This window comes from Oryx dammah, unplaced genomic scaffold (genome assembly GCF_014754425.2).
Source record: "Oryx dammah isolate SB20612 unplaced genomic scaffold, SCBI_Odam_1.1 HiC_scaffold_10, whole genome shotgun sequence".
NCBI lineage: Eukaryota > Metazoa > Chordata > Mammalia > Artiodactyla > Bovidae > Oryx > Oryx dammah.
In genome coordinates, this window is record NW_024070194.1 from 9,452,865 (window position 1) to 9,473,340 (window position 20,476).

At 42.7% G+C, this 20,476-nt stretch overlaps 1 protein-coding gene across 1 annotated transcript in view; it reads right to left on the reverse strand.

Moving 5' to 3' along the window:
• The window catches only part of LOC120869432 (trophoblast Kunitz domain protein 1-like), a 45,699-nt gene that overhangs the window by 17,780 nt on the left and 7,443 nt on the right, over positions 1 to 20,476 (reverse strand). Inside the window, 15 exon segments of the mRNA XM_040248748.1 lie at positions 462 to 560; positions 1,781 to 1,852; positions 3,174 to 3,257; positions 9,995 to 10,093; positions 11,301 to 11,372; positions 12,451 to 12,534; positions 13,047 to 13,145; positions 14,352 to 14,393; positions 14,396 to 14,423; positions 15,631 to 15,660; positions 15,662 to 15,714; positions 16,207 to 16,305; positions 17,501 to 17,572; positions 18,792 to 18,875; positions 19,382 to 19,480. Coding sequence (XP_040104682.1) covers positions 462 to 560; positions 1,781 to 1,852; positions 3,174 to 3,257; positions 9,995 to 10,093; positions 11,301 to 11,372; positions 12,451 to 12,534; positions 13,047 to 13,145; positions 14,352 to 14,393; positions 14,396 to 14,423; positions 15,631 to 15,660; positions 15,662 to 15,714; positions 16,207 to 16,305; positions 17,501 to 17,572; positions 18,792 to 18,875; positions 19,382 to 19,480 — 1,116 coding nt within the window.

Sequence of the window (20,476 nt, forward strand, 5' to 3'; positions counted from 1 at the left end):
TTAAGCAATTCTCCAGACACCCACTGGGTGTTCCCCAGTCAATTGATGTCTGGTATGAAATCTATGCAGTTACTGCAGATCCCACAGGTTGCGCACCCAAGACTGTCCTCACTTTAGTGCAAGCGACGTGGTCCCCACTTAGTTTTGCTTATGACCAAATGGTTAAAATGGAGAGGTCCATGATCCCAACTCCATGTTCAATAACTGAGTGTTAATGATGACTAAACTTTGGACAACACTTACCTAACATCACTGTGAAATGGAGGAGAGGAGCAGGGCCAAGGGGCAGTGAGTACAGCACCTCACAATGGTATGGACCACCCAGAAAACTCTCTGAACCCAAATACTTATGCACTGTTCAGGTTTCAATAAATAGGCTTATTGAAGGAATCATTGGTCATTGGTCATTGATCTGAATCTCAGTGCCATTCCCTCTTCTCCAAGGTCCAGAAAATACAAACCTTTATTCTCCTCATTGAGTGTTGAGTATTCCATATTGAGTGTTGGCAATTCCTCTGGCATATGGTTTTCGAACTGTATTCCGGAAATCATCACCTGACCTATGAAGGAGAGTAAATTTCAAGAATTTCAGGAGGCCTGGTCCATGAAACAGGAAAAGGATCAAACATGGATAAGATAATACCAGTCAAAAGCCAACAAGGGAAAGGGCCTGGAGACTTTCATTATATTGTATCAGCCTTGCTCCCACAGGCTACCCCACAAGGGCTGTTTCTTGCTTTCCCTGCAGTTGCCCTCCTCCGTGGTTCGACATTTTTTGATTACTCTTAAAAACACAGGAATAAACATTATTTGATAGAGAAATCCTTTTACTTGGCCAAAATATGCAGGTAGGCAATCTTTTTTCAGATTAAAACACTCTGATGGAAAATGGACAAATCTGTTCATGACATGTGAATAAAGTCTTTCTATTTATAACTTGTCATCTCTTCTAAGAACTAATGTAACATGTTTCCCCTATACACATGAGGAAACTGCTGATTATTTGCCCCAGGAAACAAGCAGGTGCCTGGCCTGGTCAGGACAAGATACTGTCATGTCACATCACATCTGATACACTATTGATTGGCTAGGAACTCAACAATACAAATGATGGGTGAGCGTTTCCAGGTCCAGGGTTTTACTTTCACTACTCACCTCTCCCCAAGCCTCACCTGAGCCTTCACATCACAGGGGAGGGTGAGCCTGGCTGAGTCTATTTTTCCTGACACCAAATACATGGTTTTTCCACCAACCATCTAATTCCCAGCACCCAACAGGCCTCCCACTGTCCACTGACTTCTGATATCATATCTGTGGAGTCAGGGCCGATGCCACAGGTTGAGGTATCAAGAATGCCCTGACTGCAGATGCCAGCCATGTGTTCTCAAGTTATCATGCTTCTGACCAAGTGATTAAAACTCGAAATTTCCATGACTCCACCTCCATGCTCAAAAAGTCAATTGAACCAGTGACCAAACTCAGGAAAACTCTTAATCACTGTTCTTAGAGTAACGTACAGGAAAAAACTCAGAAACCATGAAATGGAGGAGATCTTTCGGACATGGGAGGAGTGGAGGTGAACGGAGTCTCCATGCCTTCCTGAGCAGAGCACCCTCACCTCATGACCGTTTCTTCCCATGTCATAAGCTCTCTGAGCCAATATTTATGGATTTGTATTGAAGTTTCACTCAATAGGCATATGTGTTGAATCATCAGCCAGTGGTGACTGACCTCAGGCTCAGTGCCCTCCTCTCTCCCCAAAGGTGCAGAAAGTTCTAACCTTTAAGTGCTTTCTTGACTATTTCAGCCAATCCTGTTAGTATACTGGCTCCCTTTCCGAAAATCTTGGTACCTAAGAAAGACAAACATTTCAAAATTTTCACAACTATTGGACCATGAACAAGAACAACATTCAAATATGAAAAATAAAATGATAGGGAAAAGTGGAGAAAGGAAAAGGCCTGGACGATTTGCTAATATTGTTCAAGCCTTGGTCCCATGAGCCAAGGGCTGGTTTTCATCCTTTCCCAGCAGTTCCATTTCTGAGTGGTCAGGGTCTGTGTGATTAATTTTTAAACAGAGGGATAATCATTATTTGACCCATAAATATTCTTTCTTTCTGGCCCCAAGTAAGTAGGTAGAGAAATATTTCATGAACATATCCTTGTGGAAAATGACCAAACATGGCCCTGAAATGTGAATAAACTGCTTATATTTTTGACTGATAATATGTTCAGTGGAGAAGGAAATGGCAACCCACTCCAGGATTCTTGCCTTGAAAATCCCATGGACAGAGGAACCTAGCAGGCTATAGTCCGTGGGTTGCAAAGAGTCGGACATGACTGAAGAAACTTTACTTCATGTTCAAAGACCTCATGCAGCACTTATCTGAGGACTATAGATGACTTGCCAGAGGACACATGGTATGAGGGTGAAAAGGTCCAAACAAGATACACCCTGTCACAACCCACTTGATATACTATCCTATTCTACCTGGAACTCTGAAAATACCAACAACTGTTAACAGCTTCTGGGTGCAGTGTCCCACTTTTGGCCCAGCAATCACCTGAGCTCCCAAAGCACAAAGGAGAGTGAGTTGGGTTTCCTTGACACCAAATATGTGGTGTCTCTAGATACAACATCCAATTCCCCAAACACCCACTGGGTGTGCAACAATGCAATTTAATTCAGATAGGAAACCGGGGAAGTTAACATACATTCTGCATGTTGAGGTCTCAGAACTGTCCTCACTTCAGATGCCAGCCATGTGGGCCCATCCCTCATGACTTGACAAACTGTCTGAAACTGGGAAGTTCCGTTACTTCACATCCATGTTCAATAATTCAGTTAATCTGATGACCAACCTCAGGAAGACAACTCACATGCAGATCTCACAGTAATATTAAGGATAAATCTAGACACACCAAAATGAGTGAGATGTGCAAGGCAAAGTGGAAGTGGAGTTGTGGGGAGACTCAATGTCCTAGAGAACACAGGACCCTCATATCACCAACCTCACTAATTTAACAGCCCAAAAGCTTTCTGAATGCCAACTCTTATGGATTGTTCTTCAGGTTTCATTCAACAGGTGTTTTGATTGAATCATTGGCCAGTGGTTACTGTTCCCAAAATCAGGGCCCTCTCCTCTCCCCAGAAATATAAGAAGATCAAACCTTTAATCACACCGCCAAGGATACTTTTGACCACGTGTACTACTGAACGCTTCTCGAGTACCCGCTTCTGGCTTGTCTCCACACCTATGAAAGACAGAAAATTCCAGATTTCAGGACGCCTGGTCCATGAACTAAAACAAGGATCAAATATGCATAATAAAATGGTAGTGAAGAGTGGACGAAGGAGGGAACAAATATGGATAATAAACAGTTGTCAAAACGGGACGTGGGAAAGGGACTGGAGACTTTCCTAATAATGTCTCAGCTTTGGTATCAAGAGTCAACCTACAGGGGACTGTTTCACACATTCCCTGCAGAACACTCATACCAGGTTTTTCTAATTTCTTTTCATGATAGCCGAATACTCTTTATTTGACACCTAAATATTTTTTCCTTGCCCAAACTAAGAAGGTAAAGAAATTTTTTGAGAATTATACATCTTGGTGGAACATGCACAAAACTCACCATGAAACATTTATGCAATGTTGAGGTCTCAAGATATAGGTTTGTTGATTGAATTATTGGTCATTGGTCATTGATCTGAATCTCAGTACCCTTCCCTCTTCCGTAAGGTCCAGAAAATACAAACCTTTATTTTCCTCACTGAGTGTTGAGTATTCAATCTCGAGTGTTGGCAAATCCTCTTGTGTATGGTTGTCGAATTGTATTCCGGAAATCATCACCTGACCTATGAAAGAGAGCAAATTTCAAGAGTTTCAGGAGGACTTGGTAATGGAAATAGGAAAAGGATTAAGCATAAATGAGGTAATAACAGTCAAAAAACAACAAGGGAAAGGGCCTGGTCACTTTTGTTATATTGTATCAGCTTTGCTCCCATAGGCTACCCTACAAGGGCTGAGCTTCTTGCTTTCCCTGCAGTTGCCTTCCTATGTGGCTCAACATCTTTTGATTACTCTTAATAATACAGGAATGAACATTATTTGATAAAAAAATTTTACCTGGCCAAGACATGCAGATAAAGAATCTTTTTTCACAATAAAACATCGTGTTGGAAAATGGACATATCTGTTCCTAACACGTGAATAAAGTCTTTCAATTCATAACTCGCCATCTGTTCTAAGAACTAATGTAGCCCTGTTCCATTCTTTTGGAATCCTGTTCCAAAACTAATGTTTCCCTTGTTCAGAAGAGGAAATGGCAGGACAGAAAAATGACTTGGTCAGGACAGAAAAATGTGGGTGGCCTGATCAGGACAATATACTGTCACGTCACAACTAATTTGATATACTATATATTGGCTAGGAACTCAACAATACAGAGAAATGGTGAGAGTTTCCAGGTCCAGGGTCTTACTATCACTACACACCTCTCCCCAAGATGCACCTGAGACGTCACATCACAGGGGAGGGGGAGTCTGGGTGAGTCTATTTCTCCTGACACCAAAGGCATGGTCTTTCCACCAACCATCCATTTCCCAACACCCAACGGGCCACCCCCTGTACTTTGATTTCTGATACCGTGTCTGTGGAGTCAGGGCCGATGCCATAACTTTAGATGCCAGCCACGTGGTCTCGAGTTATCGTGTTTCTGAATAAGTGACTGAAATTTGAAATTTCCACGCTACCTCCATGCTCAAAAGCTCAATCAAACCAGTGAACAAACTCAGGAAAACTCTTAATCACTATTCTCAGAGTAACATACAAGAAAAAGCTCAGAAACAGTGAAATGGAGGAGATCTTTAGGACATGAGGGTAGTAGAGTTGGATGGAGCCTCCATGCCTTCCTGAGCAGAGAATCCTCACCTCATGACCGTTTAGCCCCACCTGATAAGCTCTCTGAACCAATATTTATGGGTTTGTATTTAGGTTTCACTCAAGAGTCGTATGTACTGAATCGTCAGCCAGTGGTGACTGACCTCAGGCTCAGTGCCCTCCTCTCTCCCCAGAGGAGCAGAAAGTCCTAACCTTTAAGGGCTTTCTTGACTATTTCAGCCAATCCTGTTAGTATACTGGCTCCGTTTCCGATAATCTTGACACCTAGGAAAGACAAACATTTCAGGAATATTGTACCATGATCCAGGACAATGTTCACATATGAAAAATGAAACGATAGGAAGATGTAAGACAGAGAAAAGGCAAGGAAATTTTCTAATATTCTACAAGCCTTAGTCCATGAACCAACCACACAAGGTCTGGGTTTCACGCTTTCCAGGCAGTTGCTGTTCTCGGTGGTCCAGGTCAGTGAGATTAATTTTTAAATACAGGGATAATCATTACTTATCCCATAAATATTCATACTTTCTGGCCCCAAGTAAGTAGGTACAGAACTGTTTCATGACCATTTCCTGGTGTAAAATGACCAACCATAACCATGAAATGTGAATAAGCTGTTTATATTTATGACTCGTAATATGTCCCCAGAACTCATGCAGCATTTATCTGCTGTTCAGATGAGGACTCTACATGACTTGCCAGAGGACATATGGTTTGAGGGTGACAGGGTCCGAACAAGATACACCCTGTCACAGCCCACTTGATATACTATCCTACTCTTCCTGGAACTCTGAAAATACCAATAACTGGTGACGGCTTCTGGGTGCAGTGTCCCACTTTCCTTACTCTCCTGGCCCAGCACTCACCTGACTCACAAAGCACGAGGGAGAGCGAGTTGGGTTTCCTTGACACCAAACATGTGGTGTCTCTGGAAACAACATCCAGTTACCCAAACACCCGTGGGGTGTGCAACAACGCAATTTAATTCGAAGAGGAAATCGGGGAGGTAACATGCATTCTACAGGTTGAGTCTCAGAATTGTCCCTAGTTCAGGAGCCAACCATGTGTGCCTATTCATCATTTATGGCAAAATGTCTAAAACTGGGAAGTTCCAATATCCCACCTTCCTGTTCAATAATTCAGTTGATCTGATGACCAAACTCAGGAAGATGCTCACATAACCACCCTCCCTGTATTAACAGCACAGAAGCTCTCTGAATCCCCACATTTGTGGATTCTTCTTGTGATTTCACTAAACAGGAATTTCAATTGAATCATGGGCCAGTGAGGACTGTTCCCAGTCTCAGTGCCCTCTCTTCTCCCCAGAGCTACAGGAAGAACACAAACCTTTAAGCACACCGCCGAGGATACCTTTAACCACGGGAAGTACTGAACGCTTCTCAATGTCCTGTTTATGGAATGTCTCCACACCTAGGAAAGACAGTAAATCCAAGAGTTGCAGGAGGCCTGGTCCATGGACTAAAACAACAATCAAATATGGATAATGAAATAGTCTTCAACAATGGACAAATGAGGGCAAAAACATGGATAATACGCAATAGTCAAAACAGAACATGGGAATGGGCCTGGAGACTTTCCTAATAATGTCTCAGCTTTGGTATCAGGAGTCAACCTACACAGGGCTGTTTCTTTCATTCCCTGCAGAACATTCATCCCAGCTTGCCTTAATTATTTTTCATGATAGCAGAATACTCATTTTTTGACACCCAAATATTCTTTGTTGCCAAAAGTAAGTAGGTACAGAAATATTTTTTTATGAATGCATATTGGTGGAACATGCACTAAATTCACCATGAAATATTTATGTGCTGTTGAGGTTTCATGAAATAGGCATATTTACTGAATCATTGATCATGGGTCTGAATCTCAGTGCCCATCTCTCTTCCCTGAGGTCCAGAAAATACAAACCTTTATTCTCCTCAATGAGTGTTGAGTATTCAATCTGGAGTGTTGGCAATTCCTCTTGCGAATGGTTATCGAACTGTATGCCGGAAATCATCACCTGACCTATGAAAGAGAGTAAATTTCAAGAGTTTCAGAAGACATGGTCTGTGAAACCAGAAAAGGAACACAGATGCATAATATAATACCAGTCAAAAGACAACAGGGGAAAGGGCCTGGAGACTTTCCTTAGATTGTATCAGCCTTGCTCCCACAGGATACCCCACAAGGGCTGTGTTTCTTTTATTTCCCAGTAGCTGCTCCCCTCGTGGCTCATTTCTTTTGATTACTCTTAATAATATGGGAATAAACATTATTTGATAAAGAAATATTTTTACTTGGCCACAGCAAGCAGGTAGAGAATCATTTTCTCCCCTTAACACATTGTGTTGGAAAATGGACAAATCAGGTCATAACACATGAATAAAGTCTTTCCTTTCATAATTTTTCATCTGTTCTAAGAACTAATGTAACATGTTTCCCCTGTTCAGATGAGGAAACTCCAGATGACTAGCCCAGGAATAAGCATGTGAGTTGCCTGGTCAAGACAAAATATGATGAAGTCACAGCCCACACGATACACTATTGATTGGCTAGGAACTCGATAATACAGAGAACGGGTGAGAGTTTCCAGGTCCAGGGGATTGCTTTCACTACTCACCACTCCCCAAGCCTCACCTGAGCCATCAAATCATAGGGGAGGGTGAGTCTGGTTTTTTTCCTAACACCAAATATGTGGTTTTTCCAACAACCATCCAATTCCCAACACCCAACAGGCCACCCACTGTCCATTGACCTTAGACACCATATCTGGAGTTAGTGCCGATGCCACAAGTTGAGGTATAGAGACTGCCCTGACTTCAGTGCCAGCTGTGTGTTCTCAAGTTATCACATTTCTGAAAAAGTAACTGAAACCTGAAATTTCCACTCTTCCTCCATGCTCAAAAACTCAGTCAAACCAGTGACCAAACTCAAGAAAACTCTTAATCACTGTTCTCAGAGTAACGTACAGGGAAAAACTCAGAAACAGTGAAATGGAGATCTTTTGCCATGGCTGTAGTGGAGTTGGATGGAGCCTCCATGCCCTTCTGAGCAGGGCACCCTCACCTCATGACCGTTTCTTCCCATCTGATAAGCTCTCTGAGCCAATATTTATGGATTTGTATTGAGGTTTCACTCAAGAGTAGTATGGATTGAATCATCAGCCAGTGGTGACTGACCTCAGGCTCAGTGCCCTCCTCTCTCCCCAGAAGAGCAGAAAGTGCTAACCTTTAAGTGCTTTCTTGACTATTTCAGCCAATCCTGTTAGTATACTGGCTCCCTTTCCAACAATCTTGACACCTAGGAAAGACAGACATTTCAGGAATATTGTACCATGATCAAGGACAATGTTCTCATATGAAAAATAAAACAATAGGAAAATGTAAGACAGAGGACAGGCACGGAAAATTTTCTAATATTCTACTAGCCTTGGTCCATGAACCAAACAACAAGGTCTGGGTTTCATGCTTTCCTGGCAGTTGTTCTCAGTGGTCCAGGTTTGTGTGATTAATTATTAAATAGAGGGATAATCATTACTGGTGCCATAAATATTCATACCTTCTGGTCCAGGTAAGTAGGTACAGAACTGTTTCATGAAGATTTCCTGGTGTAAAATGACCAAACATGGCCATGAAATGTGAATAAGCTGTTTATATTTATGACTCGTAATATGTACCCAGAGCTTATGCAGCACTTATTTGCTGTTCAGATTAGGAAAATCCATGACTTGCTGAAGTACACATGGTTTGAGGGTGACAGATCCAAACAAGATACACCCTGTCACAACCCACTTGATATACTTTCCTATTCTGCTTGGAACTCTGAAAATACTGATAACTGGTGACGGCTTCTGGGTGCAGTGTCCCACTTTCCTTACTCCCCTGGTCCAGCACTCACCTGAGCTCCCAAAGCACAAGGGAGAGTGAGTTGGGTTTCCTTGACACCAAATATGTGGTGTCTCTAGAAACAACATCCAACTCCACAAACACCCACAAGGTATATAACAATGCAATCTAATTCGGGGGCGAAATCCGGAGAGTTAATATGCATTCTGCATTTAGAGTCTCAGATTTGTCCCAAATTCTGGAGCTAGCCATGTGGGCACATTTCTCATGATTTGGTGAAGTGTCTAAAACTGGGATGTTCCGTTACCCCACCTCCGTGTTCAGTAACTTAGTTAATCTGATGACCAAACTCAGGATGACCACTCACATAGGGATTGCACCTTGTTATTAAGGATAATTCTAGGCACACCGAAATGAGTAGATGTGCAAGGCAAAGTGGAAGTGGAGCTGTGGGGAGCCTCCATGTCCTAGAGAACACAGGACCCTCACATCACCACCCTCCCTGTTGTAACAGCACTGAAACTCTCTGAATGCCCACATTTATGGATACTTCTTGCGGTTTCACTAAACAGGAATTTTTATTGAATCATGGGCCAGTGAGGACTGTTCCCAGTCTCAGTGCCCTCTCCTCTCTCCAGAGCTACAGGAAGAACACAAACCTTTAAGCACACCGCCGAGGATACCTTTAACCACAGGAAGTACTGAACGCTTCTCAATGCCCTGTTTGTGGATTGTCTCCACACCTAGGAAACACAGTAAATCCAAGAGTTTCAGGAGCCCTGGTCCATGGACTAAAACAATGATCAAATATGGATGATAAAATAGACGTCAGCAGTGGACTAACAAGGGAACAACTATGGATAATACACAATAGTCAAAACAGAACATGGGAATGGGCCTGGTGACTTTCCTAATAATGTCTCAGCTTTGGTATCAGGAGTCAACCTACACAGGGCTGTTTCTTATATTCCCTGCAGAACATTCACCCCATCTTGCTCTAATATTTCATGATAGCAGAATACTCATTTTTTGACACCCAAATATTCTTTGTGGCCCAAAGTAAGTAGGGAAAGAAAATTTTTACATGAATACATATGGAGGAACATGCACGAAATTCACCACGAAACATTTATGCACCGTTGAGGTTTCACAAAATACGCGTCTTGACTGAATCATTGGTCACTAGTAACTGGTCATCTCAGTGCCCTTCCCTCTTCCACGAGGTCCAGAGAATACAAACCTTTGATCTCCTCACTGAGTGTTGAGTATTCAATCTCGAGTGTTGGCAATTCCTCTTGAGTACTGTTATCAAACTGTATCCCGGAAATCATCACCTGACCTATGAAAGAGAGTAATTTCAAGAGTTCAGAAGACATAGTCTGTGAAACAAGAAAAGGAACACAGATGCATAATATGATACCAGTCAAAAGACAACAGGGGAAAGGGCCTGGAGACTTTCCTAATATTGTATCAGCCTTGCTCCCACAGGCTACCCCACAAGGGCTGTGTTTCTTGCTTTCCCTGCAGCTGCTCCCCTCGTGGCTCAGAACTTTTGATTACTCTTTATAATATGGGAATTAACATTGTTTGATAAAGAAATATTTTACTTGGCCACAGTAAGTAGGTAGAGAATCATTTTTTCCCTTTAACACATTGTGTAGGAAAATGGACAAATCAGGTCATGACACATGAATAAAGTCTTTCCTTTCATAACTAACTCTTCATCTGTTCTAAGAACTAATGTAACATGTTCCCCTGTTCAGATGAGGAAACTCCACATGACTAGCCCAGGAATAAGCATGTGGGTTGCCTGCTCAATACAATATATGACAAAGTCACAACCCATATGATACACTATTGATTGGCTAGGAACTCGACAATACAGAGAACAGATCAGAGTTTCCAGGTCCAGGGAATTACTTTCACAACTCACCGCTCCCCAAGGCTCACCTCAGCCATTAAATCACAGGGGAGGGGGAGTCTGGGTTTTTTCCTGACACCAAATATGTGGTTTTTCCAACAACCATCCAATTTCCAACACCCAACCTGCGGCCCAGTATCCATTGAGCTTGGATACCATATTGTGGAGCTAGGGCCGATGCCACTGGTTGAGGTACCGAGACTACCCTGACTTAAGTGCCAGCCATGTGTTCTCGAGTTAATCGTGTTTCTGAACAAGTGACTGAAGCTTGAAATTTCCACTCTACCTCCATGCTCAAAAACTCAGTCAAACCAGTAAACAAACTCAGGAAAACTCTTAATCACTGTTCTCAGAGTAACGTACAGGAAAAAACTCAGAAACAGTGAAATGGAGGAGATCTTTTCCCATGGCTGTAGTGGAGTTGGATGGAGCCTCAATGTCTTCCTAAACGGAGCACCCTCGTCTCATGACCATTTCTTCCCACCTAATAAGCTCTCTGAGCCAATATTTATGGATTTGTATTGAGGTTTCACTCGAGAGCCGTATGGATTGAATCATCAGCCAGTGGTGACTGACCTCAGACTCAGTGCCCTCCTCTCTCCCCAGAGGAGCAGAAAGTCCTAACCTTTAAGGGCTTTCTTGACTATTTCAGCCAATCCTGTTAGTATACTGGCTCCGTTTCCGATAATCTTGACACCTAGGAAAGACAAACATTTCAGGAATATTGTACCATGATCCAGGACAATGTTCACATATGAAAAATAAAATGATAGGAAAACGTAAGACAGAGGAAAGGCAAGGAAAATTTTCTAATATTCTACAAGCCTTGGTCCATGAACCAAACAACAAGGTCTGGGTTTCATGCTTTCCTGGCAGTTGCTGTTCTCAGTGGTCTAGGTCTGTGTGATTAATTTTTATATAGAGGGATAATCATTACTTGTCCCATAAATATTCGTTCTTTCTGGCCTCAACTAAGTAGGTACAGAAATCTTTCATGAACATTTCCTGGTGTAAAATGACCAAACATGGCCATGAAATGTGAATATGCTGTTTATATTGATGACTGGTAATATGTTCCCAGAACTCATGCAGCACTTATCTGCTGTTCAGATGAGGACTCTACATGACTTGCAAGAGGACACATGGTTTGAGGGTGACAGGGTCCGAACAAGATACACCCTGTCACAACCCACTTGATATAAAATCCTACTCTGCCTGGAACTCTGAAAACACTGATATTGGTGACAGCTTCTGGGTACAGTGTCGCACATTCATTACTCTCCTGGCCCAGCACTCACCTGAGCTCGAAAGCACAAGGGAGAGTGAGTTGGGTTTCCTTGACACCAAATTAGTGGTGTCTCTCGAAACAACATCCAATTCCACACACACCCACGGGGTGTGCAAGAACACAATTTAATTTGAAGAGGAAATTGGGGGAGGTAAAATGCACTCTGCATGTTGAATCTCAGAATTGTCCAGAAACAGGAGCCATCAGGTACACCCATTTGTCATTTGGCAAAGTGTCTAAAACTGGGACGTTCCATTAACCTACCTCCATGTTCAATAACTGAGTTAATCTCGTGAACAAACTCAGGAAGACCCTCACGTCACCATCCTCCCTATTGTAACAACCAAGAAGATCTCTGAATCCCCACATTTGTGGATTCTTCTTGCGGTTTCACTAAACAGGAATTTGATTGAATCATGGGCCAGTGAGAACTGTTCCCAGCCTCAGTGCCCTCTCCTCTCCCCAGAGCTACAGGAAGAACACAAACCTTTAAGCACACCGCCGAGGATACCTTTAACCACAGGTAGTACTGAACGCTTCTCAATGCCCTGTTTATGGATTGTCTCCACACCTAGGAAAGACAGTAAATCCAAGAGTTGCAGGAGGCCTGGTCCATGGACTAAAATTACAATCAAATATGGATAATAAAATAGTCATCCACAGTGGACAAATGAGGGAAAAAATATGGATAATATGCAATAGACAAAACAGAACGTGGGATCATCCTGAAGACTTTCCTAATAATGTCTCAGCTTTGTTATCAGGAGTCAACCTACACAGAGCTGTTTCTTACATTCCTTGCAGACATTTATTCCAGCTTGCTCTAATTATTTTTCATGATAGCAGAATACTCATTATTGACACCTAAATATTATTTGTTGCCCAAAGTAAATAGGTAAATAATTTTTTTTAATTTATTTATTAGATGAATACATTAGCGGAACATGCACTAAATTCACCCTGAAATATTTATGTGCTGTTGAGGTTTCAAGAAACAGGCGTTTGGACTGAATCATTGATCACTGGTCATGGATCTGAATCTCAGTGCCCTTCCCTCTTCTCCGTGGTCCAGAAAATACAAACCTTCATTCTCCTCAATGAGTGTTGAGTATTCAATCTGGAGTGTTGGCAATTCCTCTTGCGTACTGTTATCAAACTGTATCCCGGAAATCATCACCTGACCTATGAAAGAGAGTAATTTTCAAGAGTTTCAGAAGACATGGTCCATGAAACAAGAAAAGGAACACAGATGCATAATATGATACCAGTCAAAAGACAACAGGGGAAAGGGCCTGGAGACTTTCCTAATATTGTATCAGCCTTGCTCCCACAGGCTACCCCACAAGGGCTGTGTTTCTTGCTTTCCTTGCAGCTGCTCCCCTCGTGGCTTGATCTTTCCATTACTCTTCATAATATGGGAATAAACATTGTCTGATAGAGAAATATTTTTACTTGGCCACAGCAAGCAGTTAGAGAATCTTTTTTTCAGGTTAACACATTGTGTTGGAAAATGGACAAATCTGGTCATGACACATGAATAAAGTCTTTCCTTTCATAACTCTGCATCTGTTCTAAGAACTAATGTAACATGTTTCCCCTGTTCAGATGAGGAAACTCCAGATGACTTGCCCAGGAATAAGCATCTGGGTTGCCTGGTCGAGAAAATATACGATGAAGTCACAACCCATTTGATACACTATTGATTGGCTAGGAACTCAACAATACAGAGAACAGGTCAGAGTTTCCAGGTCCAGGGGCTTACTTTCACTACTCACCTCTCCCCAAGCTCCACCTGAGCTTCAAATCACAGAGGAGGGTGAGTCTGGGTTTTTTCCTGACACCAAATATGTGGTTTTTCCAACAACCATCCAATTCCCAACACCCAACGTGCCGCCCAGTGTCCATTGACCTTGGATACCATATCTGTGGAGTTAGTGCTGATGCCAAGGTTCAGGTATCGAGACTGCCCAGACTTCAGATGCCAGCCATGTGTTCTCAAGTTATCATGTTTCTGAACAACTGGCTGATATTTGAAATTTCCAGTCTACCTCCATGCTCAGAAACTCAATCAAACCAGTGAACAAACTCAGGAAAACTCTTAATCACTGTTCTCAGAGTAACGTACAGGAAAAAAATCAGAAACAGTGAAATGGAAGAGATCTTTAGGGCATGGGTGTAGTGGAGTTGGATGGAGCCTCCATGCCCTTCTGAGCAGAGCACCCTCAACCCATGACCCTTTAGCCCCACCTGATAAGCTCTCTGAGCCAATATTTACGGATTTGTATTGAGATTTCCCTCAAGAGTCATATGGATTGAATCATCAGCCAGTGGTGACTGACCTCAGGCTCAGTGCCCTCCTCTCTCCCCAGAAGAGCAGAAAGTCCTAACCTTTAAGGGCTTTCTTGACTATTTCAGCCAATCCTGTTATTATACTGGCTCCCTTTCCGAAAATCTTGGCACCTGTGAAAGACAAACATTTCAGGAATATTGTACCATGAACCAAGACAATATTCACATATGAAAAATAAAACAGTAGGAAAAAGTAAGGCAAAGTAAAGGCCTGGAGAATTTTCTAATATTGTACAAGCCTTGGTCCCATGAACCAGACACCCAACAGCTGAGTTTCATGCCTTCCCAGCATTTGCTCTTCTCCGTGGTCTAGTTCTGTGTGATTAATTTTTAAACAGAGGGATAATCCTCATTTGACCCATAAATATTCTTTCTTTCTGGCACCAAATAAACAGGTATAGCAATTGTTCATGAACATTTCCTGGTATAAAATGACCAAACGTGGCCATGAAGTGTGAATAAGCTGTTTATATTTATGACTCGTAATAAGTTTCCAGAATTCATCCAGCACTTATCTGCTGTTCAGATGAGGACTATGGATGACTTGCCAGAGAACACGTGGCATGAGGGTGACATGATCCAAACAAGATATACCATGTCACAACCCACTTGATACACTCTCCTATTCTGCCTGGAATGCTGAAAATACCAATAACTGTCACAGCTTCTGGGTACAGTTTCCCACTTTCATTACTTTCCTGGGCCAGCAATCTCCTGAACTGACAAAGCACAAGGGAGAGAGAGTTGGGTTTCTTTGACACCAAATATGTGGTGTCCTTTGAAACAACATCCAGTTCTCCAAACACCCACTGGATGTGCAACAACGCAATTTAATGCACATAGGAAATCAGGGGAGTTAATATACATTCTGCATGTTGATGTCTCAGAACTGTCCTCAGTTCAAATGCGGGCCATGTGGACCATCCCTCATGATTTGACAAAGTGTCTAAAACTGGGAAGTTCCATTACCCCACCTCCTTGTTCAATAACTCAGTTAATCTGATGACCAGTCAGGAAGACCACTCACATAGGGATCACACCTTGTTATTAAGGATAATTCTAGGCACACCAAAATGAGTAGATGTGCAAGGCAAAGTGGAAGTGAAGCTGTGGGGAGCCACCATGTCCTAGAGAACACAGGACCCTCACATCACTACCCTCCCTGTTGTAACAGCCCAGAAGCTCTCTGAATCCCCACATTTGTGGATTCTTCTTGCAGTTTCACTAAACAGGAATTTTAGTGGATTGAATCATGGGCCAGTGAGGACTGTTCCCAGTCTCAGTGTCTTCTCTCCCCAGAAGTACAGGGAGAACAAACCTTTAAGCACACCGCTGAGGATACCTTTAAGCACAGGTAGTACTGCACGTTTCTCAAGTCTCTGCTTATGGCTTGTCTCCACACCTAGGAAAGACAGTAAATCCAAGAGTTGCAGGAGGTCTGGTCCATGGACTAAAACAACGATCAAATATGGATGATAAAATAGTCGTCAACAGTGGACAAATGAGGGGAAAATTATGGATAATACGCAATAGTCAAAAGAGAACATGGGAATGGGCCTGGAGACTTTCCTAATAGTGTCTCAGAGTCAACCTACACAGGGCTCTTTCTTACATTCCCTGCAGAACACTCATCCCAGCTTGCTCTTGTTATTTTGCATGATAGCGGAATATTCATTATTTGACACCCAAATATTCTTCGTGGCCCAAAGTAAGTAGGTAAAGAAATCTTTTGAGATGAATACATCTTGATGGAACATGCACAAAATTCCCCATGAAATATTTATGCACTGTTGAGGTTTTAAGAAACAGGCATATTGACTGAATCATTGGTCATTGGTTATTGATCTGAATCTCAGCACCTGTCCCTCTTCCCCAAGGTGCAGAAACTACAAACCTTTATTCTCCTCACTGAGTACTGCATATTCAATCTCGAGTGTTGGCAATTCCTCTTGTGTATGGTTATCGAATTGTATTCTCGAAATCATCACCTCATCTACGAAAGAGTAAATTTCAAGAGTTTCGGGAAGTTTGGTATATGAAACAGGAAAAGGATCATACATGGATAAGATAATACCAGTCAAAAGACAACAAGGGAAAGGACCTGGAGACTTTCGTTATATTGTAAAGCCTTGTTCTCACAGGCTACCCTACAAGGGCTATGTTTCTTGCTTTCCCTGCAGCTGCCCTCCTCCGTGGCTCTACAGTTTTTCATTACTCTTAATGATACAGGAATAAACCTTTTCCAACAAGAAATATTTTTACTTGGCCACAGCAAGTAGGTAGAGAATATCTTTTCAGATTAGCGCATTGTGGTGGAAAGTGGACAAACTGGTCGTGACACGTGGATAAACTGTTTCTGTTCATAACTCATCATCTGTTCTAAGAACTCATGAGACGTGATTCCCTGTTTAGATGAGAAAACTGCAGATTACTTGCACCAGGACAGACATTCAGGAGGCTTGGTCAGGACATCACGCTGTCACATCGCTACGCATTTGATACACTCTTGCTCGGCTCGGAACGCAACAATACTCAGAACTGGTGAGAGTTTCCAGGTCCAGGGTCTTACTTTCCTAACTTGCCTATCCTCAAGCCTCACCTGAGCCATCACATCACAGTGGTGGGTGACTCTGGGATTTTTCCTAATACCAAATACATGGTTTTTCCAACAACCATCCAATTCCCAACACCCAACATGCCGCCCAAAGTCCACTGACTTCTGATACCATCCGTGGAGTTAGGGCCGATTCCACAGGTTGATGTAGGGAGACGGCCCTGACTTCAGATGCTAGCCATGTCCTCTTGAGTTATCGTGATTCTGACCAAGTGACTGAAACTTCAAATTTCCACAACTCCACCTTCATGCTCAAACACTCAATCGAACCAGCAACCAAACTCAGGAAAACTCTTAATCACTGCTCTCAGGAAAAATCTCAGAAACAGTGAATACGAGGAGATCGTTTAGTGCACGGGAGGAGTGGAGATCAACGGAGCCTCCATGCCTTTCTGAACAGAGCACCTTCAACTCATGAGCGCTTCTTCCCCCCTCAAAAGTTCTCTGAGCCAATATATATTGAGTTTTATTGAGGTTTCACTAGGAGTTCAATATGTACTCAATCTTCAGCCAGTGGTGACTGATCTCAGTCTCAGTGCCCTCCCCTCTCCCCAGGGGAGCAGGAAGTCCTAACCTCTGATTGTTTTGTTCAGTATTTTAGCCAATCCTCCTAGTATACTGGCTCCATTTTCGACAATCTTGGAACCTATGAAAGACAAAAATTTCAAGCATTTCAGAATATTGGAACATGAACCAGGATAACATTCACATATGAAAATTAAAATGATGGCAAAAAGTGAGAAAAGGGAAGGCCAGTGGAATTGTCTAATATTGTAAAGTCCTTGGTCCCGTGAACCAGCCACACGAGGCCTGGGTTTCACGCTTTCCTGGCAGCTGCTCTTCTCGATGTTCTAGGCCTCTAAGATTAATTTTTAAACAGAGGGATGCTCATCACTTGAGCCATAAATATTCTTTCTTTCTGGCCCCAAGTAAGTAGGTACAGAAATCTCTCATGAACATTTCCTGGTGTAAAATGACCAAAAATGGCCATGAAATGTGAATAAGCTGTTTATATTTATGACTGGCATTATGTTCCCAGAACTCATGCAGCACTTATCTGCTGTTCAGATGAGGACTATGGATGACTTGCCAGAGGACGTGTGGCATGAGGGTGACAGAGTTCGAACAAGATACACCCTGTCACAACCCACTTGCTACACTCTCCTATTCTGCCAGGAACTCTGAAAATACCGGTAACTGGTGACGGCTTCTGGGTGCAGTGTCCCACTTTCCTTACTCGCCTGGCCCAGCACTCAGCTGCGCTCCCAAAGCAGAAGGGAGAGTAAGCTGGGTTTCCTTGACACCAAATATGTGGTGTCTGTAGAAACAACATCCAGTTCCACAAACCCCCACAGGGTATGCAACAATGCAATTTAATTCAGATAGAAACTCGAAGGAGTTAATATACATTGTGCATGTTGATGTCTCAGAACTGTCCTCAGTTCAGATCCTAGCCATGTGGGCCCATCCCTCATGATCTGACAAAGTGTCTAAAACTGGGAAGTTCCATTACCCCACCTCCGTGTTCAATAACTCAGTTAATCTGATGACCAACTCAGGAAGACCACTCACACAGGGATCACACCTTGTTATTAAGGATAATTCTAGGCACACCAAAATGAGTAGATGTGCAAGGCAAAGTGGAAGTGGAGCTGTGGAGAGCCACCATGTCCTAGAGAACACAGGACCCTCACATCACCACCCTCCCTGTTTTAACAGCCGAGAAGCTCTCTGAATGCTCTCTGAATGCCTGAATTCTTCTTGAAGTTTCACTAAACAGGTGTTTTGATTGAATCGTTGGCCAGTGGGGACTGTTCCCAGTCTCAGTGCCCTCTCCTCTCCCCAGAGGAACCGGAAGAACAAACCTTTAATCACACCGCCGAGGATCTTTTTAAACACTTTTCTTATTGAACGCTTCTCAAGGCCATGTTTATGGCTTGTCTCCACACCTATGAGAGACAGGAAATTCCGAGAGTTTCAGGAGGCCTAGCCATGAACTAAAACAACGATCAAATATGGATAATAAAATAGTCGTCAACAGTGGACAAATGAGGGAATAACTATGGATAATACAAAATAGTCAAAAGGGAACATGGGAAAGGGCCTGGAGACTTTCCTAATAATGTCTCAGCTTTGGTCCCAGGAGTCAACCTACACAGGGCTCTTTCTTACATTCCCTGCAGAACATTCATCCCAGCTTGTGCTAATTATTTTTTCATGATAAGAGGAATACTCATTATTTGACACCCAAATATTCTTTCTGGCCCAAAGTAAGTAGGTTAAGAAATCTTTGAGATGAATGCATATTGGCAGAACATGAACTAAATTCACCATGAAATATTCATGCACTGTTGAGGTTTTGACAAACAGGCTCATTGATTGAATCATTCGTCATTGATCATTGATCTCAATCTCAGTGCCCTTCCCTCTTTCGTGAGGTCCAGAAACTACAAACCTTCATTCTCCTCACTGAGTGTTGAGTATTCAATCTCGAGTGTTGGCAGTTCCTCTGGCGTATGGTTATCGAACTGTATCCCGGAAATCATCACCTGACCTATGAAAGAGAGTAAATTTCAAGAGTTTCAGGAGGCCTGGTCCGTGAAACAAGAAAAGGAACAAACATGGATAAGATAATACCAGTCAAAAGACAACAAGGAAAGAGCCTGGAGACTTTCCTTATACTGTATCAGCCTTGCTCCCACAGGTCACCCCACAAGGGCTGTGTTTCTTGCTTTCCCTGCAGCTGTTCCCCTCGTGACTGGGGTCTTTGATTACTCTTAATACTACAGGAATGACATTATTTGATAAAGAAATATTTTTCTTGGCCACAGCAAGTAGGTAGAGAATTTCTTTTTCAGCTCAACACATTGTGTTGGAAAATGGACAAATCTGGTCATGACACATGAATAAAGTCTTTCCTTTCATAACTCTGCATCTGTTCTAAGAACTAATGTAACATGTTTCCCCTGTTCAGATGAGGAAACTGTTGATTACTAGACCAGGAATAAGCATGTGGGTTGCCTGGTCAAGAGAATATAGGATGATGTCACAACCCATTTGATACACTATTGATTGGCTAGGAACTCGACAATACAGAGAACGGGTCAGTTTCCAGGTCCAGGGATTTACTTTCACTACTCACCTCTCCCCAAGCCTCACCTGAGCCATCAAATCACAGAGGAGGGTGAGTCTGGGTTTTTTCCTGACACCAAATATGTGGTTTTTCTACAACCATCCATTCCCAACACCCAACGGGCAGCCCAGTGTCCATTGACCTTGGATACCATACTGTGGAGTTAGTGCTGATGCCACAGGTTGAGGTATTGGAACTGCCCAGACTTCAGATGCCAGCCATGTGTTCTCGAGTTATCATGTTTCTGAACAAGTGACTGAAACTCGAAATTTCCACTCTACCTCCATGCTCGAAAGCTCAATCAAACCAGTGAACAAACTCAGGAAAACTCTTATTCACTGTTCTCAGAGAAACTCAGAAACAGAAATGGAGGAGATCTTTAGGGCATGGGTGTAGTGGAGTTGGACGGAGCCTCCA